The sequence below is a fragment of the Gopherus evgoodei genome, chromosome 6 (assembly GCF_007399415.2).
Source record: "Gopherus evgoodei ecotype Sinaloan lineage chromosome 6, rGopEvg1_v1.p, whole genome shotgun sequence".
Lineage (NCBI taxonomy): Eukaryota > Metazoa > Chordata > Testudines > Testudinidae > Gopherus > Gopherus evgoodei.
The window spans coordinates 45,248,334-45,272,072 of NC_044327.1; the positions used below are offsets into that span (position 1 = coordinate 45,248,334).

The following is a 23,739-nucleotide window of genomic DNA, read 5'->3' on the forward strand; positions in this document are numbered from 1 at the left end:
GTGGAAGTTAATACTGTAAGGGTACGTCTACACTATGAGATTATTCCGATTTTAAATAAACCGGTTTTATAAAACAGATTGTATAAAGTTGAGTGCACGCGGCTACACTAAGTACATTAATTCGGCGGTGTGCGTCCATGGTCCGAGGCTAGCGTCGATTTCCGGAGGGTTGCACTGTGGGTAGCTATTCCGTAGATATCCCATAGTTTCTGCAGTCTCCTCCACCCCTTAGAATTCTGCGTTGAGAGCCCAGTGGCTGATGGGGCAAAAATCATTGTCACAGGTGGTTCTGGGGAAACGTTGTCACTCATTCCTTCCTCCGGGAAAGCAACGGCAGACAATCATTAATTATTATTATTATTATTTCATGCCCTTTTTCCCTGGATTGCCCTGGCAGACGCCATAGCACAGCAACCATGAAGCCCGTTCAGCTATTTTTTTTTTTTTTTTAGTCACCGTATGTGTACTGGATGCCGCGGACAGAGGCGATACTCCAGCGCTACACAGCAGCATTCATTTGCTTTTGCATGATAGCAGAGATGGTTATCAGTCGTTCTGTACCGTCTGCTGCTGGTGTAAACTGGCAATGAGATGACGGGTATCTGTCCTTCTGTACTGTCTGCTGCTATCATGGGTGCCCTTGGCTGAGAGCGGCTGGGGGCCCAAAGGCAAAACTGGGAATGACTCCCCGAGTCAATCCCTCCTTTATGGTTTCTAAAAATAGAGTCAGTCCTGCCTAGAATATGGGGCAAGTGTGCTTGAGAACCAGTGTATCAGAGAGCACAGCTGCTCCGTGTCAGATCCTGCAGAAATGATGAGCTACATGCCATTCACGGGGGGTGCCCCTGCAACAACCCCACCTGTTGCTTCCCTCCTCCCCCAACCTTCCTGGGCTACCGTGGCAGCGTCCCCATTTGTATCATGAAGTTATAAAGAATAAAGGAATAAGAAACAGTGACTTGTTAGTGAGATAAAATGAGGGGGAGGCAGCCTCCCGGTGCTATGACAGTCCAGGCAGGACATTAAGCGGTGCGGGGGAGACGAGCCCAGCATGCCGCTGCTATGATAGTCCAGGCAGTACAGAATCTTTTCTTTACACAGGAAAGGGAGGGGGCTTATGGAGCTCACCCCCCAATTGCTATGATGAGGACAGTTACCAGCCGTTCTGTCCCATCTACTGGGAATGACCAGGAATCATTCCTATTTTTACCCAGGCGCCCCCAGCCAACCTCACCTAAGGCAAGCCAGGAGCATTCACGGGCTGATGGTGATGACAGATATCAGTCATATTGTACCGTCTGCCACCGGGGTGGGGAGAAGAGCGGATACTGCTCTTTACTGCTGCAGCATCGCGTCTACCACCAGCACTCAGTAGACATAGGGTGACACCGAAATAAGTCAAGAAATGATTTCTTTCCCTTTTCTTTCACGTGCTGGGGGCAGGGAGTAAATTGACGAGCTATACCGTGAACCATGGTGGACAATGTGTTTGAACCTACATACATTGGGAGCTCATCTTTCATTCAAAGAAATTGTGGTTCTGGGTGGAGTTTTCAGAAGTGCTTAAGTTATTTTAGAGTCTAAATTCCACCAACTTTGGCTCCTAAGTGACTTAGGTGAATTGGAAAGTTTTACCCTCTAGCTCTTGCAGTAGCCAAGAAAAGCCTACAAGATATAAGACAGCAGACAGCATAGTGACAGAAGTAAACTACTTAATTTTTGTAATGGGATGTTAACTCTGCAACCTAATGAGGACAATGTTACATTTTTAGCTATTTCACTACTGATGAGCTTAGAAAAAACAACATCTAGTTATTCAGGTATTGTGGGCAGAGCATGTGCCAGGAGCATCACAACTCCCCATCCTCTACTGTGATCTCTAACAAGTGCTTAAATTTGACAGTGTGCTCAATACAATACTACATACACAAACAGTTCGTGCTCTGATCTCAAAAACTGCAATTGCCTCTATTTATGATATTCTCTACTACCCACTAGTGAAAAAGTGTCTTATCATGGCCCCAAAGTCAGAGTGGTATATTTCAGGACACTGGCAAAACCATGAAATTACTTTTCAAAGTGAAAGGAAAACCCAAGACAACTTTATAACCTATAGGCCTCTAGAATGCAAATGAATTAAGAATCAACTGTATGTCCACCATCCAGTCCCACTGTTCAATAATACATTCATAAATACTTAAACAAGGGTTAATATTTCTCCTCTTTTATAATAATGAGGGCAGAGACATGCGGCTTGTAAGCTTCATGCAATTCTCCAAAGCACTTTATAGTCACTACTACATTGCTTGATATACCAACCATCTAATCAGAAGGCACAGGCAGGCTGAAAAAATTGATACCTGTTTTTTTTTTGTTTGTTTTTGGTTTTGGTTTTTTTTTGGGGGGGGGCAAGTCTCCTGACATCACAGTATTAACAACTTTCAACAATTTATTATCCACCAAATGTTGCCCTCACTTAATGCTTGATCATCTTCCAAAATGGGATTTCTGAAATTCTTCCTCATTGTTGACTCACAGATTGAAAATCTCTCTACATGTCAATAAAATCCAGGTAGCTGTCAATAGAGGCGTTTAACCTAGCACCTGAACTTCACACAGACCTTTTAAAGACATGCCACCATCAACACTGGCCCCTTACGGGGACCTTACACGTGTACAGGGGTATCTCAAAATGCATAATTCATAGAGAATTGTGATGTTGCCAACTCTGTATGAAACAGTTTTCTTATAAAAGGAGAAAACACACTCAGATATCTTGATACTCAATAACCAAAGCCACCAGATCATCACGTACCTATTAGTAAATGTTGTAAAGAGTTTCATACAAGCTCTCCCTATTCTAGAACAAGGAAAAAAATGTAAAAACACACAATGTGAGATGTAAAAACAAAATGGCATTGCACTAAATAGTAAAATAAATTTTGACATTCTATAAATCAACAAAATATGTAGGTGAAGTACTGAACTACCATAATCACCAAAGGAACAGTTTTAATTATGAATGTTTCTCCTACTGACATCACTGGGAGGAAAGGCACATCAATCAGTTAAGAAAATGTATGGTTTTTCAAATGGTCTTACCTCAAGGCTAAAACGTTTGTAATATTTTGAAGCCATCACAATTCTTAGTGTAATTTCTGCCTTTGGTAGTTCTACCAAGAGGAATCATGGTAAAAAGGTCTCAATGGCGCGCGCACGCACGCACGCACACACACACTCTATAGTGGCCTCTGCTTTATTACATTTTTAAATGTTGGTGACCCCTAGCTCTATAGAGAATACTTACTTTTGGTAAATAGATCAACCAAGAAAAATAGGGATATCTATTGCAATTAATAAGTATCTTATGTTGACAGATGTGACAGTCCTCATACCCTTGTGGCTTGTTGGGTGCGCTGCTCTTCAAGAGATCTGGATTTGAGAGTGAACTCGGCACATCAGAAGACCAAGAATAAACCAACTGAAATGCTCTTTTGATAATAAGGGTGATAACAAAGATGCTTCAAAAGATTTTTATGGAACAGAAAATCTTTAAAATATGAGATTTAAGTGAAAAGATTGAGCAAAGCAGGAGATTCTATCTCACATCTTCCAGTGGACATTAAGAGCAAAAGAGCAAACTATCTCATTGTGTAGGGGGAAGTATGGCAAGAGACTATCCTGGCTTAACCAGGAGATCTGCAATGATCTAAAAATCAAAAGAGAGTCCTACAAAAAGTGGAAACTAGATCACATTACAAAGGATGAACAAACAAGTACGTAGGGACAAAATTAGAAAGGCCAGGACACAAAACAAGATTGAATTAGCAAGAGAGACAAAGGGTAAAAAGAAAACATTCTACAAATACATTAGAAGCAAGAGAAAGACCAAGGACAGGGCAGGCCCCGTTACTCAAAGAGCAGGGGAAAACAAGAACAGAAAATGTGGAAATGGCAGAGATGCTTAATGACTTCTTTGTTTCAATTTTCACCAAGAAGGTTGATGGTGATTGGACATCTAACATCGTGAATGCCAGTGAAAATGAGGTAGGATCAGAAGCTAAAATAGAAAAAGAACAAGTTAAAAATTACTTAGACAAATTAGAAATCTTCAAGACACCAGGGCTTGATGAAAAATATTCTAGAATACTCCAGGAGCTGACTGAGAAGATGTCCGAGCCATTAGCTATTATCTTCAAATTATCTTTGAAAAGCTGGAGAGATTCCAGAAGACTGGAAAAGGGCAAACAGAGTGCCAATCTATAAAAAGGGAAATCAGGACAACCCAGGGAATTACAGACCAGTCAGGTTAACTTCTGTACCTGGAAAGATAATGGAGCAAATAATTTGTAAACATCTAGAAGATAATAAGATGATAAGTAACAGTCTGCATGGATTTGTCAAGAACAAATTGTGTCAAACCAACCTAATAGCTTTCTTCAGCAAGGTAACAAGCCTTGTGGATAGGAGGAAGTGGTACATGTGGTATATCTTGACTTTAGTAAAGCTTTTGATACTGTCTCACAGGACCTTCTCATATACAAACTAGGGAAATGCAACCTAGATGGAGCTACTATAAAGTGGGTGCATAACTGGTTGGAAAACCGTTCCCAGAGAGTAGTTATCAGTGGTTCAGTTATGCTGGAAGAGCATAACGAGTGGGGTCCTGCAAGGATCAGTTCTGGGTCCAGTTCCGGTCAATATCTTCATCAATAATTTAGGTAATGGCATAGAGAGTACACTTACAAAGTTTGTGTACGATACCAAGCTAGGAGAGGTTGCAAGTGCTTTGGTGGATAGGATAATAATTCAAAATGATCTGGACAAACTGGAGAAATGGTCTGAAGTGAAAAGGATGAAATTCAATAAGGACAAATGCAAAGTAATCCACTTAGGAAGGAACAATCAGTTGCACACATACAAAATGGGAAATGACTGCCTAGGAAGGAGTACTGCGGAATGGGATCTGGGGGCATAGTGAATCACATGCTAAATCTGAGTCAACAATGTAATGCTGTTGCCAAAAAAAAGCAAACATCATTCTGGGATGTATTAGCAGGAGTGTTGTAAGCAAGACATGAGAAGCAATTCTTCTACTCTACTCTGCGCTGATTAGGCCACAACTGGAGTACTGTGTCCAGTTCTCAGGAAAGATGTGGACAAATTGGAGAAAGTCCAGGGAAGAGCAACAAAAGTGATTAAAGATCTAGAAAACATGACTTATGAGGGAAGACTGAAAACACTGGGTTTGTTTAATCTGGAAAATAGAAGACTGAGAGGGGACACGATAACAATTTTCAAGTACATAAACGATTGCTACAAGGAGGACAGAGAAAAATTCTTCTTCTTAACCTCTGAGGATGGGACAAGAAGCAATGGGCTTAAATTACAGAAAGGGAGATTTCGGTTGGACATTAGGAAAAACTTCCTAACTGTCAGGGTGGTTAAGCACTGGAATAAAGTGCTTAGGGAGGTTGTGGAATCTCTATCATTGGAGATTTTTAAGAGCAGATTAGAAAAACACCTGTCAGGGATGATCTAGATCAGTGGTTCTTAACCTGTGGTGCATGCGCCCTTTCTGGAGATGCAAGATGCCCTTTCTGGGGGTGCAAGACATGCCAGATTTTTTCTGAAGGTAAATCATTGAAAACACAAATTAAGCACAGGCACGTACATACAACTACTTTGTTTCATCAAACCTCTGTATTTATTAACATTATACTTTTTTTTAACAATTACTATAATATACAAACAAAAGATATATCTAGGTTTAAGGGCGCAAGAATATATTTTGAGAACCAAAGGAATGCAGGCTGCAGTAAAGGTTAAGAACCACTGGTCTAGATAATACTTAGTCCTGCCATGAGTGCAAGGGATTAGACTAGATGACCTCTCAGGATCCCTTCCAGTCCTATGATTAAAATTTTTTGCTTGCACTGTTGTAGCCACATTGACTCAGGGTATTAGAGAGACAAGGTTGGAGAGGTAATATATTTTATGGGACCAACTTCTGCTGGTGAACGAGACAATCTTTTAATCTACACAAGCTCTTCTTTGAATGTCCAGAAGAACACTGTGCAGCTCAAAAGCTTGTCTCTTTCACCAACAGAAGTTTGACAATAAAAGATATTACTTTACCCACCCTGCCTCATTAAAATTTTTGGAAGATTAATGAAAATCCTCCAAGCTGCTTTGAAAAATCTCAGCCATAGCTATTTCTCTCACACATTTACCTTTGAAGTTACTTACTTACTCTGCAAAGCACCCCAAGTAAAGTCATTTGATATAGCAAGCTGTACCTGTTCATCTCTTTGTCTCCACTCTTGCCAATTTTCTTCCTGAGAGTCTTTCTGCACTGGGCTGTGCAATGTTTGTTCATGTTGAGACAGACAGCCTCCATGCGAGGATTTCTGAGGAATCTTTTTAAAAGCAAGATTTCGGAGCTGCAAAGCAAGAGCCAGGAATATAAATCAATAGTGTTGCTATTTATTAGAATATTAGTGATTATACAGAAACAATATGCCAATTGGGCTATCATCTTAGACATTTAGGCCATGTCTACTCTACCCCTTATGTTGCCAAAACTTATGTCACTCAGGGATGAAAAAACACACCCCGAGCAATGCAAGTTTCGCCAGCATAAGTGGTACAGTGCACAGCACTATGTTGGCAGGAGAGCTTTTCATGCCAACATAGTTACTGCTGCTTTTAGGGGGTGATTTATGTCAACAGGGGAGCTCTCTCCCTTTGGCATAGGGCAGTTACACAAGAGACCTTACTGCAGCACAGAGCCGCTTATAAAGTCTCTAGTGTAGACATAGCCTTAGGATCTGCCTATAACTTACATTCATTTCACCAATTACTTAAACCAATACAGTCAAAGTAGTTCTAATAGCTGATAATGCTGATATTTGCAATAGTTTAATGTTTGCAGTGTCAGACTCAGGATATTAGAAAGACAAGGTGGGTGAGGTAATACCTTTTATTGGACCAACTTCTGCTGGTGAAAAAGACAAGCTTTCGAGTACACAGCTTTTAAGTCACAAGTGGGCAAAGTTTTTGGCCTGAGGGCCACATCAGGTTTCTGAAATTGTATGGAACACTGGTTAGGAGAGGCAGTGCTTCCCCGAACTGCCAGGCGTGGACCGGCTCCCGCCCCTATCAACCCCCCGCCCCCCGCTTCTCACTCCCTGATGCCCCACCCCCACCCCTGGGACTCCTGCTCCATCCAACCCACCCTGTTGCCTGTCCCGACCGCTGCCTCATCCACCCTTCCCTGTCCCCTGATCGCCCCCAGACTCCCCACCCCTGACTGCCCTCCACCATCCCATCCAACTCCTCCTCTCCTTCCTGACTGCCCCCCGGGGACTCCTGCCCCATCCAACCACCCCTTCTCCCTGACCACCCCCAGAGCCCCTGCCCCTGACTGCCCCCTGGCCTCCCCATCCAACCTCCCTCTCCTTCCTGACTGCCCTCCCAGGACCCCTGCCCCCATGCAACCCCCCTATTTCCTACCCTCTGACCACCCCGACCCCTATCCATCCCTGCCCCATCCACTCCTCCCTGTCCCCCGATCGCCCCCGGACCCCCACCCAACCCCTCCTCTCCTTCCTGATTGCCACCCCGGGACCCCTGCCCCCATTCCACTCCCATTCCGGGACCTCTGCCCCCATTCCACTCCCCTGTTCCCTGCCCCGATCCCTATCCACACCCCCACCCCCTGACCACCAACCTGAACTCCCCTGCCCTCTATCCAACACCTCCTGCTCCCTGCCCCTTACCACACTGCCTGGAGCACCGGTGTCTGGCAGTGCTACAGCTCTGCCACCCAGAGCATCAGGTCAGGCTGGCTCTGCAGCTGTGCTATCAGGTAAGAGCTCATAGCCCCGCCACCCTGGCACACTGAGATGGGGCTGCGGGGGAGGAGCCGGGGGCTAGCCTCCCGGGACAGGAGCTCGGGGCTTGGCAGGAGGGATCCACAGGCTGGATGTGCCCTGGGCTGTAGTTTGCCCACCTCTGTCTTAAGTCAAGCATGTGCTAAGTACTACATCAATCTGGGAGCAGTTACCAGAAAACAATTATAAAAGTATGTGACTACCATAATGATAGATGACTAAGAAGTACCTTAGACAACTACAGAATAATATGTTGAAAAGTAACATTAAAGATTCTCCAACTCAAAAGCAAGGAATTTCACAGTTCACATTTAAAGTGCATAGATGACCTCCCAGCCGTAATTTCACACTAAGTTTCATTACTCTCTCCTGTTTTTATTTTATAAAAAGTGCTCAGACATAGGAAATACAATAACAAAAAGCTCAGTTGTGTATTTTCACAAACAGAAGTCAATTCCAGATGTTTCAAAGACAGACTTAAGACCCCCACAATGCAACTAATTCTGAAATGCTGTTTCACAGGGAGATGGGGAAATACAATTTTTCTGGACCCCATATGTCATACATCAGACTCTGACGCTTACAATTTTATTGTAGGTAGCGTAACATTAGATGTTATTTTCACTCTAATTAATAATTCTTAAATATAAAGACGGTGCTGATAATGTTGGATCAGCAAGGCTAGGCACTTACCAAAAAAACAGAAAATGTTCAAGTTAAAATTGCACGAAAACCACAGTTTAAAAAACACATTTGTCCAAAGTTGTTTTACCTACTATTCTTACAAGTAGGTATTAAGATTAGACTAATCCTTTTGGAATTTTTTTTTTAAATAATACTTCTAATTCTTCCTACTTTTTCAATTTGACAATGTGTCAAAGAGGTAACTGTTCCAGACAGGAGACACTAACAAGGAGACTGAGTAGGTGGACCAGATGTTGCTGCACCAGAAAGGAGTAGTTTGAGGCTGCCAAGCATTGCACTTCTATACTGTCCCTTGGATCTTTGATTCTATTGAGCCTAAGATTAAGAGGCCCTATATCAGGGACAACAAGGCTTCAGAAAAAAAAAAAAAAGTGTGAATCTAACAGACTCAGGGCTTGGATCCAAGGAGACTCCAGGGATATTTCTCTTTGCAAGACCTGTATAGGCTTGGTGGATAGTACCAGAGAAGCCAGTATGAAGGCTCCTTAGATACAGCCAATGGTTCTAGCCATCTTATGAATATTCAGAAGGACTTTCAGATCCCCTTGAATCACAGGATGCTATCAGTGTCAAGGGACAACCAGAACTCAACTCCTGCACAAAGTCCCTGACCCAAAGGAAAGATTGTTGCTTCCCACTGGATCCCTGTACATCTATGCTTTTTTCCTGGTAAATGGAGGTGCTGAGAAGATGTGAGATCCCTTGGAGAACTCTCCTGCTCTCCTTGAGGAAACTGTACCATAATAGCTAAGTCTGAAAAATTAAAGCTCTTGAATCTGGACAAGGCAAATTCTTCTTTGCCAAGAGGACTTTTTTTTGGAAGAGATAGTGAATATCATTCTAAGAGTTGAACAATCTGAATCTGCAACTCTTCCCACAGGAGAGTCTCTGAAATGCAAAGGTTTCCATAAAGTCTACAGTCGTTTTCCCTACAAGCTGGTGTGAAGACAAATTGTAAACAAAGTAAACAAATTGAACATCCCATCCTCAAGTGACCTTCTCCTGGGCATTATAGACACAGGATGCCTTGGTCCATGTCCAACATTACATCAGCACAAGAGCATTTCATGAACACTAGCTTCTCTCCCCCTTCCCCCCCCCCAGATCTGCATGGCTGGCTTCACTATAGGAAGCTTTGTTTAGATTTGTAAGATTTTCCAAGTGAATATTTTCAGCAACTTAATCATCAAAACGTTTAAGTAAGAAAACTGTCCCAATGCTGGGAAAAGGGATGGGTTCCAAGTTCACTGAAGCTAGTAGAAAGAGAAACTGAGGGATGGTCAGGTTATGGGGCTTTTTATTCAATCAGTTCTAGGACATAAGATCCAAAGCGTTCTTTTAAAGAGTTCCATTACTCATCTCATATATAAGTCCTACAATCTGAATCTGCACTGGCAATGTATACATTACTAGCAAGTATCCTTTTTCCTTTTTACATGAGCTGACACTATTATACTAACTACTTTAAAGGGCATTTAAAAAAATACTATCAACATACATATCCTTTGATGGAACAAGGAAATACAAGCATGTTATTATGAATGGGCCTTGCCTCATTTCAGAAATGAGATGCCAAGATATTTCTAGGTTATTGTTTCTTACCTTTAAAAGAACTGAAGTGTAGCTGTGCTTCCCTAATTTCATTTTTAAAATATGGGAAGGTCCTGCTAAATAATTTGGAACTTTCAATGAATAAAAGTGTTTACGTAAGTGTTTTTTTCCAATAAGTATTCACCACTTCCTCACTGCAGCCCTTCTGCAACTCATGTGGATATCTATCTCACAAGGCAAGAGTTTTGCAGAAGTTCTCCCGTATAGTCTAGATCTCTTTCTAGAGGTAGCAGAACCCTACAGAAGACTAATGGAAATAGGAGATCCAATTTTGAGGGAAACTATTAGTATGACCAGTGACGGGAGGTTGGTGAGGAAGCTAACAGCAGTGCTTAATTTGTAATGAAAGAAGTGCCAAGACTGAAGCAATTTTTTCCCTTTCATACTTTAGGCAGCAAATCCAGAGGTGCTTGGGCTGTGAGCTGCCAAGTCTAGAGGTGTCGGGGCTCAGACCTGGCAAGCCCTGGAAAACCGCCACAGTGTGGTGAATGGTAAAGAGTCACCAAACAGCAACCTGAAAAGAGCACTGGATGGAGTTGCCAGGAGCGAGGAAGAAACCACAGGCTTCTTACCATAATGGGTCAGCAATCAAAGCTTTTGGCACTAAAAATACTAATAAGAAAGGAGCAGCACAATCATACCTTGCCCTCCTCTATACTGTCAGAAGCTACCTTCCATCCTGCTGCTCTCCAGCCTTTAAAATAAGAAACCTCCGGTCCTTCCTCCATTTGCTTCCTGCTTAGCATTACATCCTTTACTGGCTTCAGCTGTACTCAACAGCCTCTGCTCCTTTACATTTTAGTTTAGAAACAAGTATTCCAGGTCAAAGCGAATCTGCAACATCCCTCATTACTAGCCCCACAACTTATGATTCTACCAACTTGTTCCAAGCCCTCTCCATTCCCTTCTGTATGTAAAGAAAAAAAACCTATTGGAACTACAAGAAACCAGCTCCCACTTCCTAAGATGAATGTTTCCCTGTCTCCTGCTGAATAAGGTCTGCAATCAGGAAATGGGGATATATAAGAAACCAAATTATTTTCATTTAAATATATAAATCTAATTGTTTGATTAGTCAAGAACCTCCCACATTTAAAGAAGCATAGTTATGACTGAACTCTAACAAAGTTTTAAGGAAAAAAATTAGTTTTTAAATAATACCTTTTAATTACTATAAACTGAAATTTGTTTTTTTACAAAAGTAACATGTCAAAAGCAACAAAAATAGCCACATTACTCAGCTAACAGATGAACAATTTACCGAAGGCATATGGGTATCTGGCATAACTGCACACCTTGTATGTTACTGAAAATATAACAGCCTCTCTACCTCATTAGCCTCGCTCTGCTGCTGTTCCTTCTTTTTTCTCCTCTTTTCTTTCTTCTTCTCATTTGTAGTTGATTTTCCCCCTGAAGCTTGAGACTTCCCAGCACCTCGACCACTTCTTCCCTTTCCAGTCTCTGAATCAGAGCCACTACCACTATCCACTTGTAACAGAGCAAAGCGAGATGCAGTAGTGGGAACTGAACTGATTACAGCTGAGGCCATTGTATGGTTTGAGATTACTTTGAGGATGACTTCTTATTCAAAGAAAATGCTTCCTGGGAATGTAGCAACAAAAGAAAGAATAAAGGAATCACACTATTCTGCTGTACAAAAACTTTTTGCAATAGCCTTCACATCAACAATTCTGAGAGGTCAATTATCCAGGCTTTATGTAATTTTGGGGCAAAAGACTTCAGGATAAATTAGTGACTCATTATACTTTTGAATTAACTATTTTGATAGTTTAATAATTATAATGTAATGTTTAATATTAATATATGAACAAAAACAATGAAAGTGAAGGTTGCTTACCAGTAACTGGAGTTCTTTGAGATAAGCCACTATGCACATTTACACTTTTAGAAGATGTAGCAACAATGCAGCAAACAGAATCTTCTCAAAGCAGTGCCCATTGTGGCACCTGCCTGTTTCTCTCATGCTCCTAATGTTTCGGGAGCCAGAGTATAAAAGTGGCTGAGGCACCCCTATAGCCTCAGCTCCTTTGACCTGAACCTAAAAGTCCAGCAAAAAGACATGATTCCAGGAAAGGAAAGTGGGTGGCCAGATAGTATGATTTTGTAGAGGCAAGCTCATCTCAAAGAACTCCAGTTATTGGTAAATAACCTCTCTCTCTTCTTCAAGGAGCTGCTGTACATTGCCACTTCTAAGAAGTTTAGCAAGCAGTATTCTCCCCCACAGAAAGCTTAGCTGAGGAGTTCTAGGTGAATAAAGATTGTAATACTGTTCTCCCAAACTTTGCACCAGATCTTGAGGCTAAATATAGGGAGTAAAGTTTTGTAAATGTGTGTAATGAGCTTTAAGTTGCAGTCCTACAGATTTCAATTATGTGAATGCATCTAAGACATACCATCAAAGTCACATTTATCCTAATGTAGAGGCTCCTTGAAGAAGAAATAAAGGTTATTTACCAGTAACTGGAAGGGAGGGGCGCGATGAGGTAATCTGGTGATGGGAGGAGCTAGCGAAGGCCCAGGAGGGGGCTCTGTCTGACAAATGAAGCAAATGGGCTCTGTGCAGGAGATCTCAGTCAGCAAGACCCAGGCTCCTCCAACTGCCACAGCTGCAGCAGCCACCAACCAGCAGTTAGTTACTGGCAAGGACTCTGCAAGTGGGAAGCAGAAGGCTGCATCCCAGGAGTACTACCCTCCCTGTCGAAAGGGGCCCAATCTTGACCCCAGCCCTTAGCACTGTGTGATGCTTCCCAAGGGTACCCAGGATTGTGAGGCCCTTCGCTACCACCTGCCCTTAGCAGGAGGGAGTTTTGTCTGCCTGCTGCGGATCAGCTCCCTGACTCCACCAAATTCTGGCAAACACAAGCACTGCCTTCAACATCTCCGCAGGCCTCACTGTCTCTGTCTAGGTTGGCAATAGGCATACTCCACCCCCCTAGTCCTCCAAGTGTCCCTCTGGAGTGCTCAGCCCCTGTTCCACTGGACACTCAGATCCTCTGCTCCCAAAGAACCCAGCTCACAAGAAAACTCAGGATCAGCACTCTGCTTAGCACACAACCCTTAGATTATTTATAGTGAAAACAAGAATAAGTTTATCATCAAAGTAGAGAGATTCAAATGATTATAAGTAAGATGATTGGAAACAAATGGTTACATAAAAAACAGAAACATACACACTTTCTAGAGTGTGAATTTAATTCAGAGGACATTCCCGTATCTGAGGACAGCTTACCCCAAGTCTTTTTCCCCAGTGTTTTCAACTAGGATAGCTGAGATCCCTCTTTCACAAGATCAAGCCTGAAGGCAGCTTGTCTTCACAAGTATGCCAGTCTCTCTCTCTGCTCCCCCAGATGTACAATAGACCAGACCAGACCTTTGATCTTCACCTGAAAACAGGATTCTCTCTCCCTCCCCACCCCCTTACCTCTTCCTGTTAATCTCCCTTCTGAAAAATCTACAAACTCTTCATTAGCATTTGACTCACTATGCTAATACACCTCTGTTGTAAGACACTCAATACACAATGGTCCATCAGGGAGACAAGAGTCTCACACTTCCCACCTGGAGAAGTTTGTCTCACAACACGGTAACTTTTAGTGACTTGCCTTTAACTACAAGGCCTAGAGAACATAATTTTCAGCATGAATACATAACTCCTCATATACTTTCTATACATACATCTCCCAATGATTATGACAACCAGTGTGACACATGCTTTCAGTGAAGACCTGACATGACTCGTTTTTGGTGTACCCCTTTGTGAACCGGCACCAAGAGGTCCTTGAGTCACACACAGCCCCAGAGCAGAGCTCCCGTCCCCCATGCTAGATACAGCCAGGCTGAAGGCCTGGGGTTCGGAGAAGGCTGCATCCAACAGGTGTAACAGTCCTCCGGGTGCAGCCTTCTCCCCTCTTAACCTTTGCCTCTTCAGCACAGCCCCATTTGCTTTCCCTTTGCAGTAGGGGGATCAGGATGGGAAAGGACCCAGGTCCCAGCAGTTGAAACCGACTGCTGCAGGGAGCAGGCTTGCTTCCTCAACTGCCCCATAGGTATTACATCTCCCCAAGGCTGTTGGTACTGGGCTCCACTCTCCTCTGCATATCAGTGCTTGAGTTATGCGGGTAGGAGGGTAAATGGGCCCTTAAGGATGCAGATGGTCCTGAAGGCAGGAAGGGGTGAGGTGCCAACATATATCTTGGGTGGCTCCTGTGCTGACATGCTCTGCATTGCCAAGCCAAGCCCAGCTGCAGCAAGACTGTCTTCTCCCTTCTGCCCTGCATTCTTCTTCCTTACGTGTTAATCTCCACCTTCTGCCCACCTACTCGCCTACCTCTAACTCTCCCTGCCTGCCCCCCCACTTAACCCTCTTCCCCTGCCTCCCCTACACTACCCCTAACTCCATCTCCCGTTACCCAACTTTCTCCCCTACTCAATAAGTCCCCTTCTGCCTGCCACTATCCCTTATATCCCCTAACTGCCTTTTGCCCCATCTTCACCTACTGCCTTTGCCTTTAACCTGCCTTTCCCCGATTTCTACACCCAATCAACATTCCCTAGCTCTCCTGCTCGTCTCCATCTACACTAAACAGTGCCATTCCCATCTCTGCCCCCTCTCTTCCGCGGACCCCCCCCCCCCGAAACCACAGACCCTCTCTACCCCAGGACTAGGCTTTTACCCCCTAACTCCTCTGGTTCCCTATGGTGACAGCTCCCATTCTCTCACCTCTTTCCCTCTTTTAGGTTCCCCAGACCTTCACTCCACCCCCTGGTCCCCACCACCCAGCTCACCCAGTCCCCAACCTCCACTGTGCCCCTGATATCTTTTCCCATCTCTATTCCCAGCTGGTCAATGGAGGAGTTGTGGCCAGTATGGCCTGAGCTGATCGCTGCATAGCAACTGGCCAGGACACTGAGCAGTGCCTTCTGCTTCCTGCCAGGATGAAGAGGTTTGTTCAGCACTGGGCAGCAAGAGAGCCTGGGATCTGCCAATGAAGCACCAACCCCAGACAGAGGGATCTGCTGTGGTCAGGGAAAACCCTTCCCCACTACACGAAGGGCAAGTGCTGGGATCCTTGATCACTCCAGCAGACTCCTGCTCTCTCTACAGATCATTCCCAAATGCATTCTCACTCCCCCCACCAAGGGATGGTGGCACTTGCTGATGTTCTCCTTCTAGCTCTTGGCCTTGCTGCTGGCCCAGGAGGAAGTAGTAAGGAGGCAAAAACATCCCCCACTCTCACATGCCTTTGAATAAGTCAGAAGTGGAGTAGCCCCTTAAAGTATTAAGGGGGGGCTGGACTCCCCAAATTTACCCTTAATTTGAGCACTGCCACCTGCTGTACTTCATTTATTTATAGATAATTTCCTGGTTTTTAATTGTTTGAATAAAACCCAATACATTCTGGGAAATGAAACTAAATTAAAACATTTTAAAAATTAAAAGTCTTACTGGTTAGGAGGCAGATTTGTTTTCTTGTTGTTGTTTCTTCAAAATATTGTTGATAAAAATAATAATTCCCCTTCAAAAAATCCTGTTGCAGCCATTACACATGGGTTTTGTCCCACAGATTTTAAGATTACCTGTGCATAATATCAATGTGCTCCTGCCACATCAGCACTCCCTAGTTCCAGCACTACATAACTCATGTGAATGTGACATTTCACTCAAATGGCCTTTCAGTGTGGAGAGACCAGTTGCTTTGATGTTTGATAAGAGTGAATGAATGGAGCATTTTTTGAAGTGTATGATGCTGATCCTTCGAAAGGAACAAAAGAAAAAACAGGAGATGTGATCTTTCCTACTTGAACTTGGGATTCACATTTACTGGTTCTGATGAAAATCCTCAACCACAGCATGTTATTTGTGCTCAAGTTCTTGCTCAGGATAGTATGAAACCAAGCAAACTAAAATGTCACTTCAGACACGCCCTCAAAGAAAAATCATGAGATTTTTTTTTCCTGATGAAAGCTCTTTCAACCGAAAGGACAGATGAAGATAACAGAAGAATGCAGTGCTACCCTCCCAAAGCACTTGTAGCATCCTATGCTGTCTCATACCAAACAGCAAGAAGTGGAGAATCTCATACAATCAGTGAAAGTCTTCTGTTACCATCAGCAATTGAAATGGAATCAATAGCAGGTGGAAGAAAAATTGCTGACCAGTGAAACTATCTAACAACACGGACAGCTGCAGAACTATGGATAGGGCAGCAGACGTCGAGGAGCAACCAATTGAAGTAGTAAGGCAAAATCCTTTTTTCATACTACAAATTGATGAGAGTACTGACTATGCCAACGCAGTACAAATGAGGGTTTCTGTTCAATATACAAGCTCATCTGAGATCAAAGGGGACTTTAGTTTGCTTCTCTGTCCCAATAAGAACTACTGCTGAGAAACTTCAAAATTTTAGACCGATACATGACAGATAAAAAACATCAAATGGAATTGTAGCGTTGAGATGTGTACAGATGGGGCAAAAGCCACGACTGGATGCAGTAGTGAGCTTACTGCTCAGGTGAACGCTGTTGGACCACACTGTATATGGTGCCATTGTTGTATGCACAGGGAAGCACCAGCCACAAAAGTGATACCAAACAAATCTGCCAACTCCTTGAGGTTATGTTTTTGATCAACTCTGAATCACCACTTCACCATTACTTCCCTGAGCAGGACTTCAAGGTTTTACTGGATTATTGGACAACACAACACATTTGACAAACTCAATGAACTTAACCCTTCTTTGCAAGATAAGAACTGTAATGAACATTTGAATTATGCACAAAAAAGTACATAGCTTTGCCAAAAAATTTTGCTCTTTGGAGTAGCTATGTGCTGCAAGATAATGCAGTCATGTGCCTGACACGGTCTTCTGCCAATATGGACTGTGAAATGCTGGTCCTAAAAGTTAAAGATATAATTCTGGAACATTTGTATCAGTTTTGCACACAATTCAGAAATACATTCCCAAAAGCGAGGCAAATGAATTGCAGGGTATCATAGAAATGTAGGGGTGGAACTGAGCTCAATAGTCCAAAATCTTCCTTGCTCCAGATTAAGCCCACTACTTCTTGTTCTACTGATCTTCAGTGGATGTGGAGAACAACTGATCGTAGTCCTCTTTATAACAGCCCTTTTATTTTACGGCTTATCAGGTCCCCCCTCAGTTTTCTGTTCTCAAGACTAAATATGCCAATTTTTTAACATCTTCTCATAGGTCAGATTTTCTAAAATTTATATAATTTTTGTTGCTCTCCTTCTGGCAGCTATGCCCGTGGATGGGTTTTTTGAGTGCTGGGAGCACTGGGTTTTTTTAGAACATTGGGCTGTGACCACACAAGCCACTTTAAAGCATTGCCGTGGCAGCACTTTAGCGTTGCCAGCGTAGACTAGCCGTAGCTCTCTGGAAGGCTTTTTCACTTGTATAAAGTTACTCAGGGATCCTCTCCCCTCCTGCCACCCCTTGCAGCAGGACCCTCAAGGAGGGGAAGAGGTGGTGGGGGAGGGGCACCATGGCCCAGGTGTAGGGTGGCTGCACTACGGGCTGTCTGACCATGTTGTTGACTCAGTTTGTGATCCACTATAACCCCCTAGATCAGTGGTTTTCAAACTTCTGTACTGGTGACCCCTTTCACATAGCAAGCCTCTGAGTGCAACCTCCCCTTTTAAATTGAAAGCACTTTTTTTATATATTTAACATTATTATAAATGCTGGAGGCAAAGCAGGGTTTGGCGTAGAGGCTGACAGCTTAGGACCGCCTCCCCTCCCATGTAAAAACCTTGTGAACCCCTGAGGGATCTCGACCCTCACTTTGAGAACCCCTGCCCTAGATCCTTTTCAGCACTACCACCTAACCAGTTATTTCCCATTTTGTAGTTGTGCATTTGATTGTTCCTTCTCAAGTGTAGCACTTTGCACATACCTTCATTGAAATTTATCTCACTGATTTCAGAACAATTCTCCAATTAGTCGGGGTCATTTTGAATTCTAATCCTGGTTCAAAGCCTGCTTCAAAAGACATTTTCAGAGCACTTTATATTGATGGTAATCTTGGCCTTTGCTATTAAGGAGAAACTGTCTGACACTGCTGTTAACTCTATTTTGAGAGATGATTTTAAAGTCATGCCTCTTGATCAGTTCCAGCTCTTAATTCAAAAACAATTCCATGAATTGTCGTAAATGGCCATCAAAATAATTGTTCACTTTGGAAATCTGAGTGAAATGAGTTTTTCTTTGCCTATTTGCATCAAAGGTAAGTATAAAAGCTGCTTGAACATAGAGACTGATCTGCAGTTGAAACGCTCAGAAATCAGATCAGCACTGCACAAACTGTGTGCTAGCAAACAGGCTAATCCTACTCACTGAGACAAAGATGGGTCATCAAGTATTCTTTTATGTTCATGGTTATTCAGCAGCAGAGTAGTTATATTGTACTATATATGTTGCTTTCTATACAGGGCCAGCTCTAGCCATTTCGCCACCCCAAGTGCGGTGGCACGCTGCGGGGGGCGCTCTGCCGGACCTCCTGCAGGCTTCCCTGCGGGGGGTCCGGTGGTCCCATGGCTCCAGTGGACCTGCCGCAGGCGTGCCTGCGGATGCTCCACCGGAGCCGCAGGACCAGCGGACCCTCTGCAGCCATGCCTGCGGGAGGTCCACCGGAGCTGCCTGCCGCCCTCCCGGCAACCGGCAGAGCGCCCCCCGCGGCATGCCACCCCAAGCACGCGCTTGGTGCACTGGGGCCTGGAGCCGGCCCTGTTTCTATCTTAAACAATACGTTATTAGCCAAGATAAAATCCTCCTGCACTATGGAAAAATACTGTTTCTTAGAAAGAAGGGGCTTCACAATGTACTTGAATCTCTTAAGCGGGGGGCTCAGCAAAAAAGAGTTTGGGAACCTCTCTTCTAATGGAATAGACCTCAAGTCTCAGTAGCAAATTTTTTCTAAATTTTAACACTCCTCTCTATCGAGCCTCGTCTGTTTGGACAGGCTTTGGGAAGTGATGTCATTATGGTTCTCTTCATAAGCAATTAAAAGCCTAGATGTTTTGATATACTCTAATCTAGTTTGGCAAAAACATAACATTTAAGATGTATAACTTGACTTCTCTTCATATGGGAGTGAGGTCTTGGAAAGAATAATAGTAGATTGTCTGATTAAGGTAGTCATCCATCAGCACCCTGGGAAAGGATTTAGGGTAAGGACAAAAAGATCACTTCTTCCTTATGGAAGATTGTAAAGGAAAGATCAGCTACAAGAGCCTGAATCTCACTGATCCTTCTCCAGAAAATGGAGATAAGAAATGTGAACTTCTCAGAGAGATTGAAAAAGATAGCTGACTCCCAGAGGTTCAAAAAAGGGGGCTTTATGAGTCCTGCAAGAATTAAATATAGTTTGGAAGAACATGTGTGGTGTTTTACTCAGTGGAAAGATGTTCATGTCTTTCATAAAACCTTTTTCTAAAGTAAGACTAAAACACATTAGTTACTTCTACACAGTAAGCAGAAAGGGACTTAAGATAATACCATTCTATTTCCTATAACGGTATTAAGTGCTTTTTGACTGAAGACATTGGAACTGTGGTTGGAGAGGGTGGGGGTTTTTTTGTCCACAACAAAAATATCTTCACTACTAAAAGTGCAGTAACCCCTCGCTTAACATTGTAGTTATGTTCCTGAAAAATGCAACTTTAAACTAAATGATGTTATGCGAATTCAATTTCCCCATAAGAATGAATGTAAACACAGGGGGTTAGGTTCCATGGGAAAAAAATTTCACCGGACAAAAAAGACTATTTTTATATTTATATATATATATATACACACACACACACGATTAGTTTTAGTTTTTCCCCTTTTCATAGAATATCAGGGTTGGAAGGGACCTCAGGAGGTCATCTAATCCAATCCCCTGCTCAAAGCAGGGCCCATCCCCAGGCAGATTTTTGCCTCAGATCCCTAAATGGCTCCCTCAAGGATTGAGCTCACAACCCTGAGTTTGAGAGACTGATAGACAGACAGACACACACAAAGCTCTAAACAAACAATTTAATACTGGTACACGGCGATGATGATTGTGAAGCTTGGTTGAGATAGTGAAGCCAAAGGGTGGGATATTTCCCAGAGAATGCCTTACTGCTAAATGATGAACTAGCAATTGGCTGAGCCCTCAAGGGTTAACTCGTTGTTAATGTAGCCTCACACTCTACAAGGCAGCATAAATGGAGGGAGGGGAGACAGCATGGCAGACAGAGACACACACGGTGTGTGCAAGAGAGAGATGTGCATTACTCCTTTAAGTACACTGATCCCACTCTAAGTACACTGCCTTTTTAAGTAAATCAGCAAGCTGAAACAGCAGCTGCTGCCAGGAAACTCCCTTCATCCTGAGCCCTGTCATGTGTCCCCCCTGCTCTGTGGAAGATGGGGTAAGTGGGGTGTAGGAGCAGGGGGACACCCTGACATTAGCCCCCTTCTCCCCTCCCGTCCCCACAGAGCAAGCAGGAGGCTTTGGGGAGCAGCTCCACAGCAGAGGGCAGGAGCAGCACATGGCAGTGGGGGGAGGGACAGCTGACCTGCCTAGCAATTGACAGCCTACTGGGCAGCTGTTGCACAGGGAACTTAGGGGAATGGGGAACTGATTGGGGGCTGCCGGTCCACCCTAGTTCCAAGCCCCCACCAGCTAGCTGCAACATGCTGCTCTTCCTGCAAGCAGTGGACAAAGCAGGCAGCTGCAAACAACTTACAAGGGAGCATTGCACAACTTTAAACAAGCTTGTTCTCTAATTGATCAGCAACGTAACAAAAAAATAACATTAACCAGGAAGAATTTAAGTGAGGAGTTACTGTACAAGAGAAGAACAGGGGATTTCTTAGGTGACGTCCATACTAGAAACTTCAATGCGCTCCGCAGCAGCTTTGAAGTGTGAGTGTGGTCACGCGAGAGCACTGGGAGAGAGCTCTCCCACCGCTCCTGGTAATCCACCTCCACGAGAGGAGCTCCAAGCTCGCTCCCTCCAGCCCCGTTCCAACTCTGCCCCCTCCATGCCCCAATGGACCCTCCCCAAATCTGCACCCCACCCCGCCTCCTCCCTGAGCACGCCGCATAATCCTCCTCCCGCCTCTCTCCCAGAGCTTGCTGCGTGAAGCAGCTGTTTGTTTCGTGGCACAAGCGCTAGGAGGGAGGGGGGAGAAGCAGGACGCGGCAGCGCGCTCAGGAGAGGAGGCAGAGGTGGAATGGAGGTGAGATGGGACAGGGGGGTGGGTTGGGTTGGGGAGCTGCCGGTGGATGCAGAGCACCCACCAATTTTTTCCCATGGGTGCTCCAGGGCTGGAGCACCCAAGGAGTTGGCACCTATGGCTGGCAGCACAGTTCCTAGCGCTCAGAGCCTGTCCATCCTAGCGCTTTAAAGTGCTCAAACTTGCTGTGCTCAGGGAGGTGACTATCTATTCTTGCTCTGAAGAACTTTTTGCATCTGGTGGAAAAGCACTCTCTCTCTGAATGCCCTCATTTTGAAAAATCCAGCCTGCCACTGTTTTAGAAATCACTTGTCTTGGTCCTGGAGGATTTGACTGATCTGATCTGCTAAAACAGTGGTCCCCAAATGTTTTCCTCGCATCTCCTCTTTATCCCTATCTGTGCTCCCCCTCGGAGCCAGGAGCAGGGCCATGGCTCTGGCAGGTGGGGACGCACACAGGGGTAAGAAGGCCAAGGCTGGGGTCACAGCTGGAGGCAGAAGCGGACCCTCGGCCAAGGGTCGAGGCTACAGCCATGCACGGAGCCCCGAGCATAGGCCCGGCAGCTTGGCCCTGGGCCAGGAGCAGAGCTGAGCGGCGCTCCCTCCCTGCCCCCTGAGAGGGCTGGTCCAGACCCCAAGCCGCACCTTCCCAAACATTACTCCATGCCCCTCGGGGCTGTGCCCTACAGATTGAAGGCCTCTGTGCTAAAATATTGGCGATGTCCGAGATGGTCACTGAAAGAGGCTGGAAGTGCAGAGAATATTCCCATCTGAATAATGTTCCTCTGATTCCATCACTTGAGGCAAGTGAGCACCTTTTTAGGTATTGTTAACAAGAATAATGTCTTCCATATTTAGAACATAATGATGAGCTACCTAGTGTTACAGAGGTTTCATCCTCAGTCAAGCATAAGGAGTACCCTAAATGGCTGAAGTCTCAAGTCCCAGCTGACAAAAGTAAGAGATCAATTGCTGATCACAATTCTCAGACAGTAGAATCATAGATTATCCGGGTTGGAAGGAACCTCAGGAGGTCATCTAGTCCAACCCCCTGCTCAAAGCAGGACCAATCCCCAGTCAGACTTTTGCCCCAGATCCCTAAATGGCCCCCTCAAATATTGAACTCACACCTGGGTTTAGCAAGCCAATGCTCAAACCACTGAGCTATCCCTCCCACTTCATGGTTCTGCATATATTTAGGTACCTATGTTCTGTTAGGAGTACTTTCCCTTGTGCCAAATCCAACATAGATATGCAATTCTTTTCCACACTATGCTGCCTTCCAACCCCTCTTCAGGGATCCTTCTCATGAGACAGTATGAAGGGCATAAACGCATTCTCTTCTGGGGCTGGGAACAACAGAAGAATAATAGGAGAGGGGTTCTATTAGAAATGCTTTTTGATTCCTCAAAAGAGTCAGAGGCTATTTTGGATCTCAAAGTTAAATTCCTTAATCAGAAAGCTCAAGTTTCAGATTGTTGCCCTGGACTTGAGTGTTCTCAAAATGTCAGACATTGGTATGGCAGCCGACGTAAGGTGGCAGAACAATCATGTCTATCCTATACCTGGATGACTTGTTAGTTTAGGCCTCATCTCAACAACCTCTAAGAGTCCATGCAGAGGATCTGCCATCTGTTTCACCCTGCTATCCGCATTACCCTAACTCAGATTGCCTTTACACAATGTTCAAAACTATTCAGTAGCTGAGTGAAGTGCTTATTTACATCAAAAGTACTTGTATAGAAGCTACTGTCTTTTTTTGGGATCAAAAAATATTTCTAATAGAAACCTTTCCCTCCCTCATCTTCTTTGTCTATTGTTCCTAGCTCCAGAAGGGAATGTATTTATGCCCTTTACACTGTCGCATTAAAAGGGTCCCTGAATAGAGATTAGGAGGCAGCATAGTGTGGAAAAGGACTGCATATCTATGTTGGATACTTCAAATTGCCATGGATATGATCTAGTGTTAGTAGAATATTTTTATATTTCTAAAGGTCAGCAGAGTAGTCAATAGGAGCACCATATTTATAATCTGTTTCAGGGAGACAATATTAGCAGATCCAAAATATAGCCCATTTCCTTCTTATTCATTTGCAAAGTCAGTAGATTTCTTTATATATGAATACACTTTCCATTAAAATTAGCAGCATCTGAAAACTCCTGAACAACAGTACTGTAACAAGCCATTTTCTGACAGAAATGTTATGGCAACAGATTTAAATTTCAAACATCCAAGGAGCTATGAACAGAAAGCATTTAAAACTTTATGAAAAATAC

The 23,739-nt window shown here is 43.9% G+C and overlaps 1 protein-coding gene across 4 annotated transcripts in view; it reads right to left on the reverse strand.

Annotated features, from left to right (window-relative positions):
• GKAP1 (G kinase anchoring protein 1) overlaps window positions 1-23,739 on the reverse strand; it is a 50,440-nt gene that overhangs the window by 23,696 nt on the left and 3,005 nt on the right. For 2 of the 4 annotated variants that reach the window (XM_030567161.1, XM_030567162.1), the window contains exons 2-3: window positions 11,542-11,813; window positions 6,300-6,443 (exon numbers count right to left, since the gene is read on the reverse strand). In XM_030567161.1, the coding sequence (XP_030423021.1) occupies window positions 6,300-6,443; window positions 11,542-11,760 (363 nt within the window). In that variant the 5' untranslated portion in view covers window positions 11,761-11,813. The remainder of the gene's footprint in view (window positions 1-6,299; window positions 6,444-11,541; window positions 11,814-23,739) is intronic. The other 2 variants (XM_030567165.1, XM_030567164.1) reach the window with 1 other exon arrangement.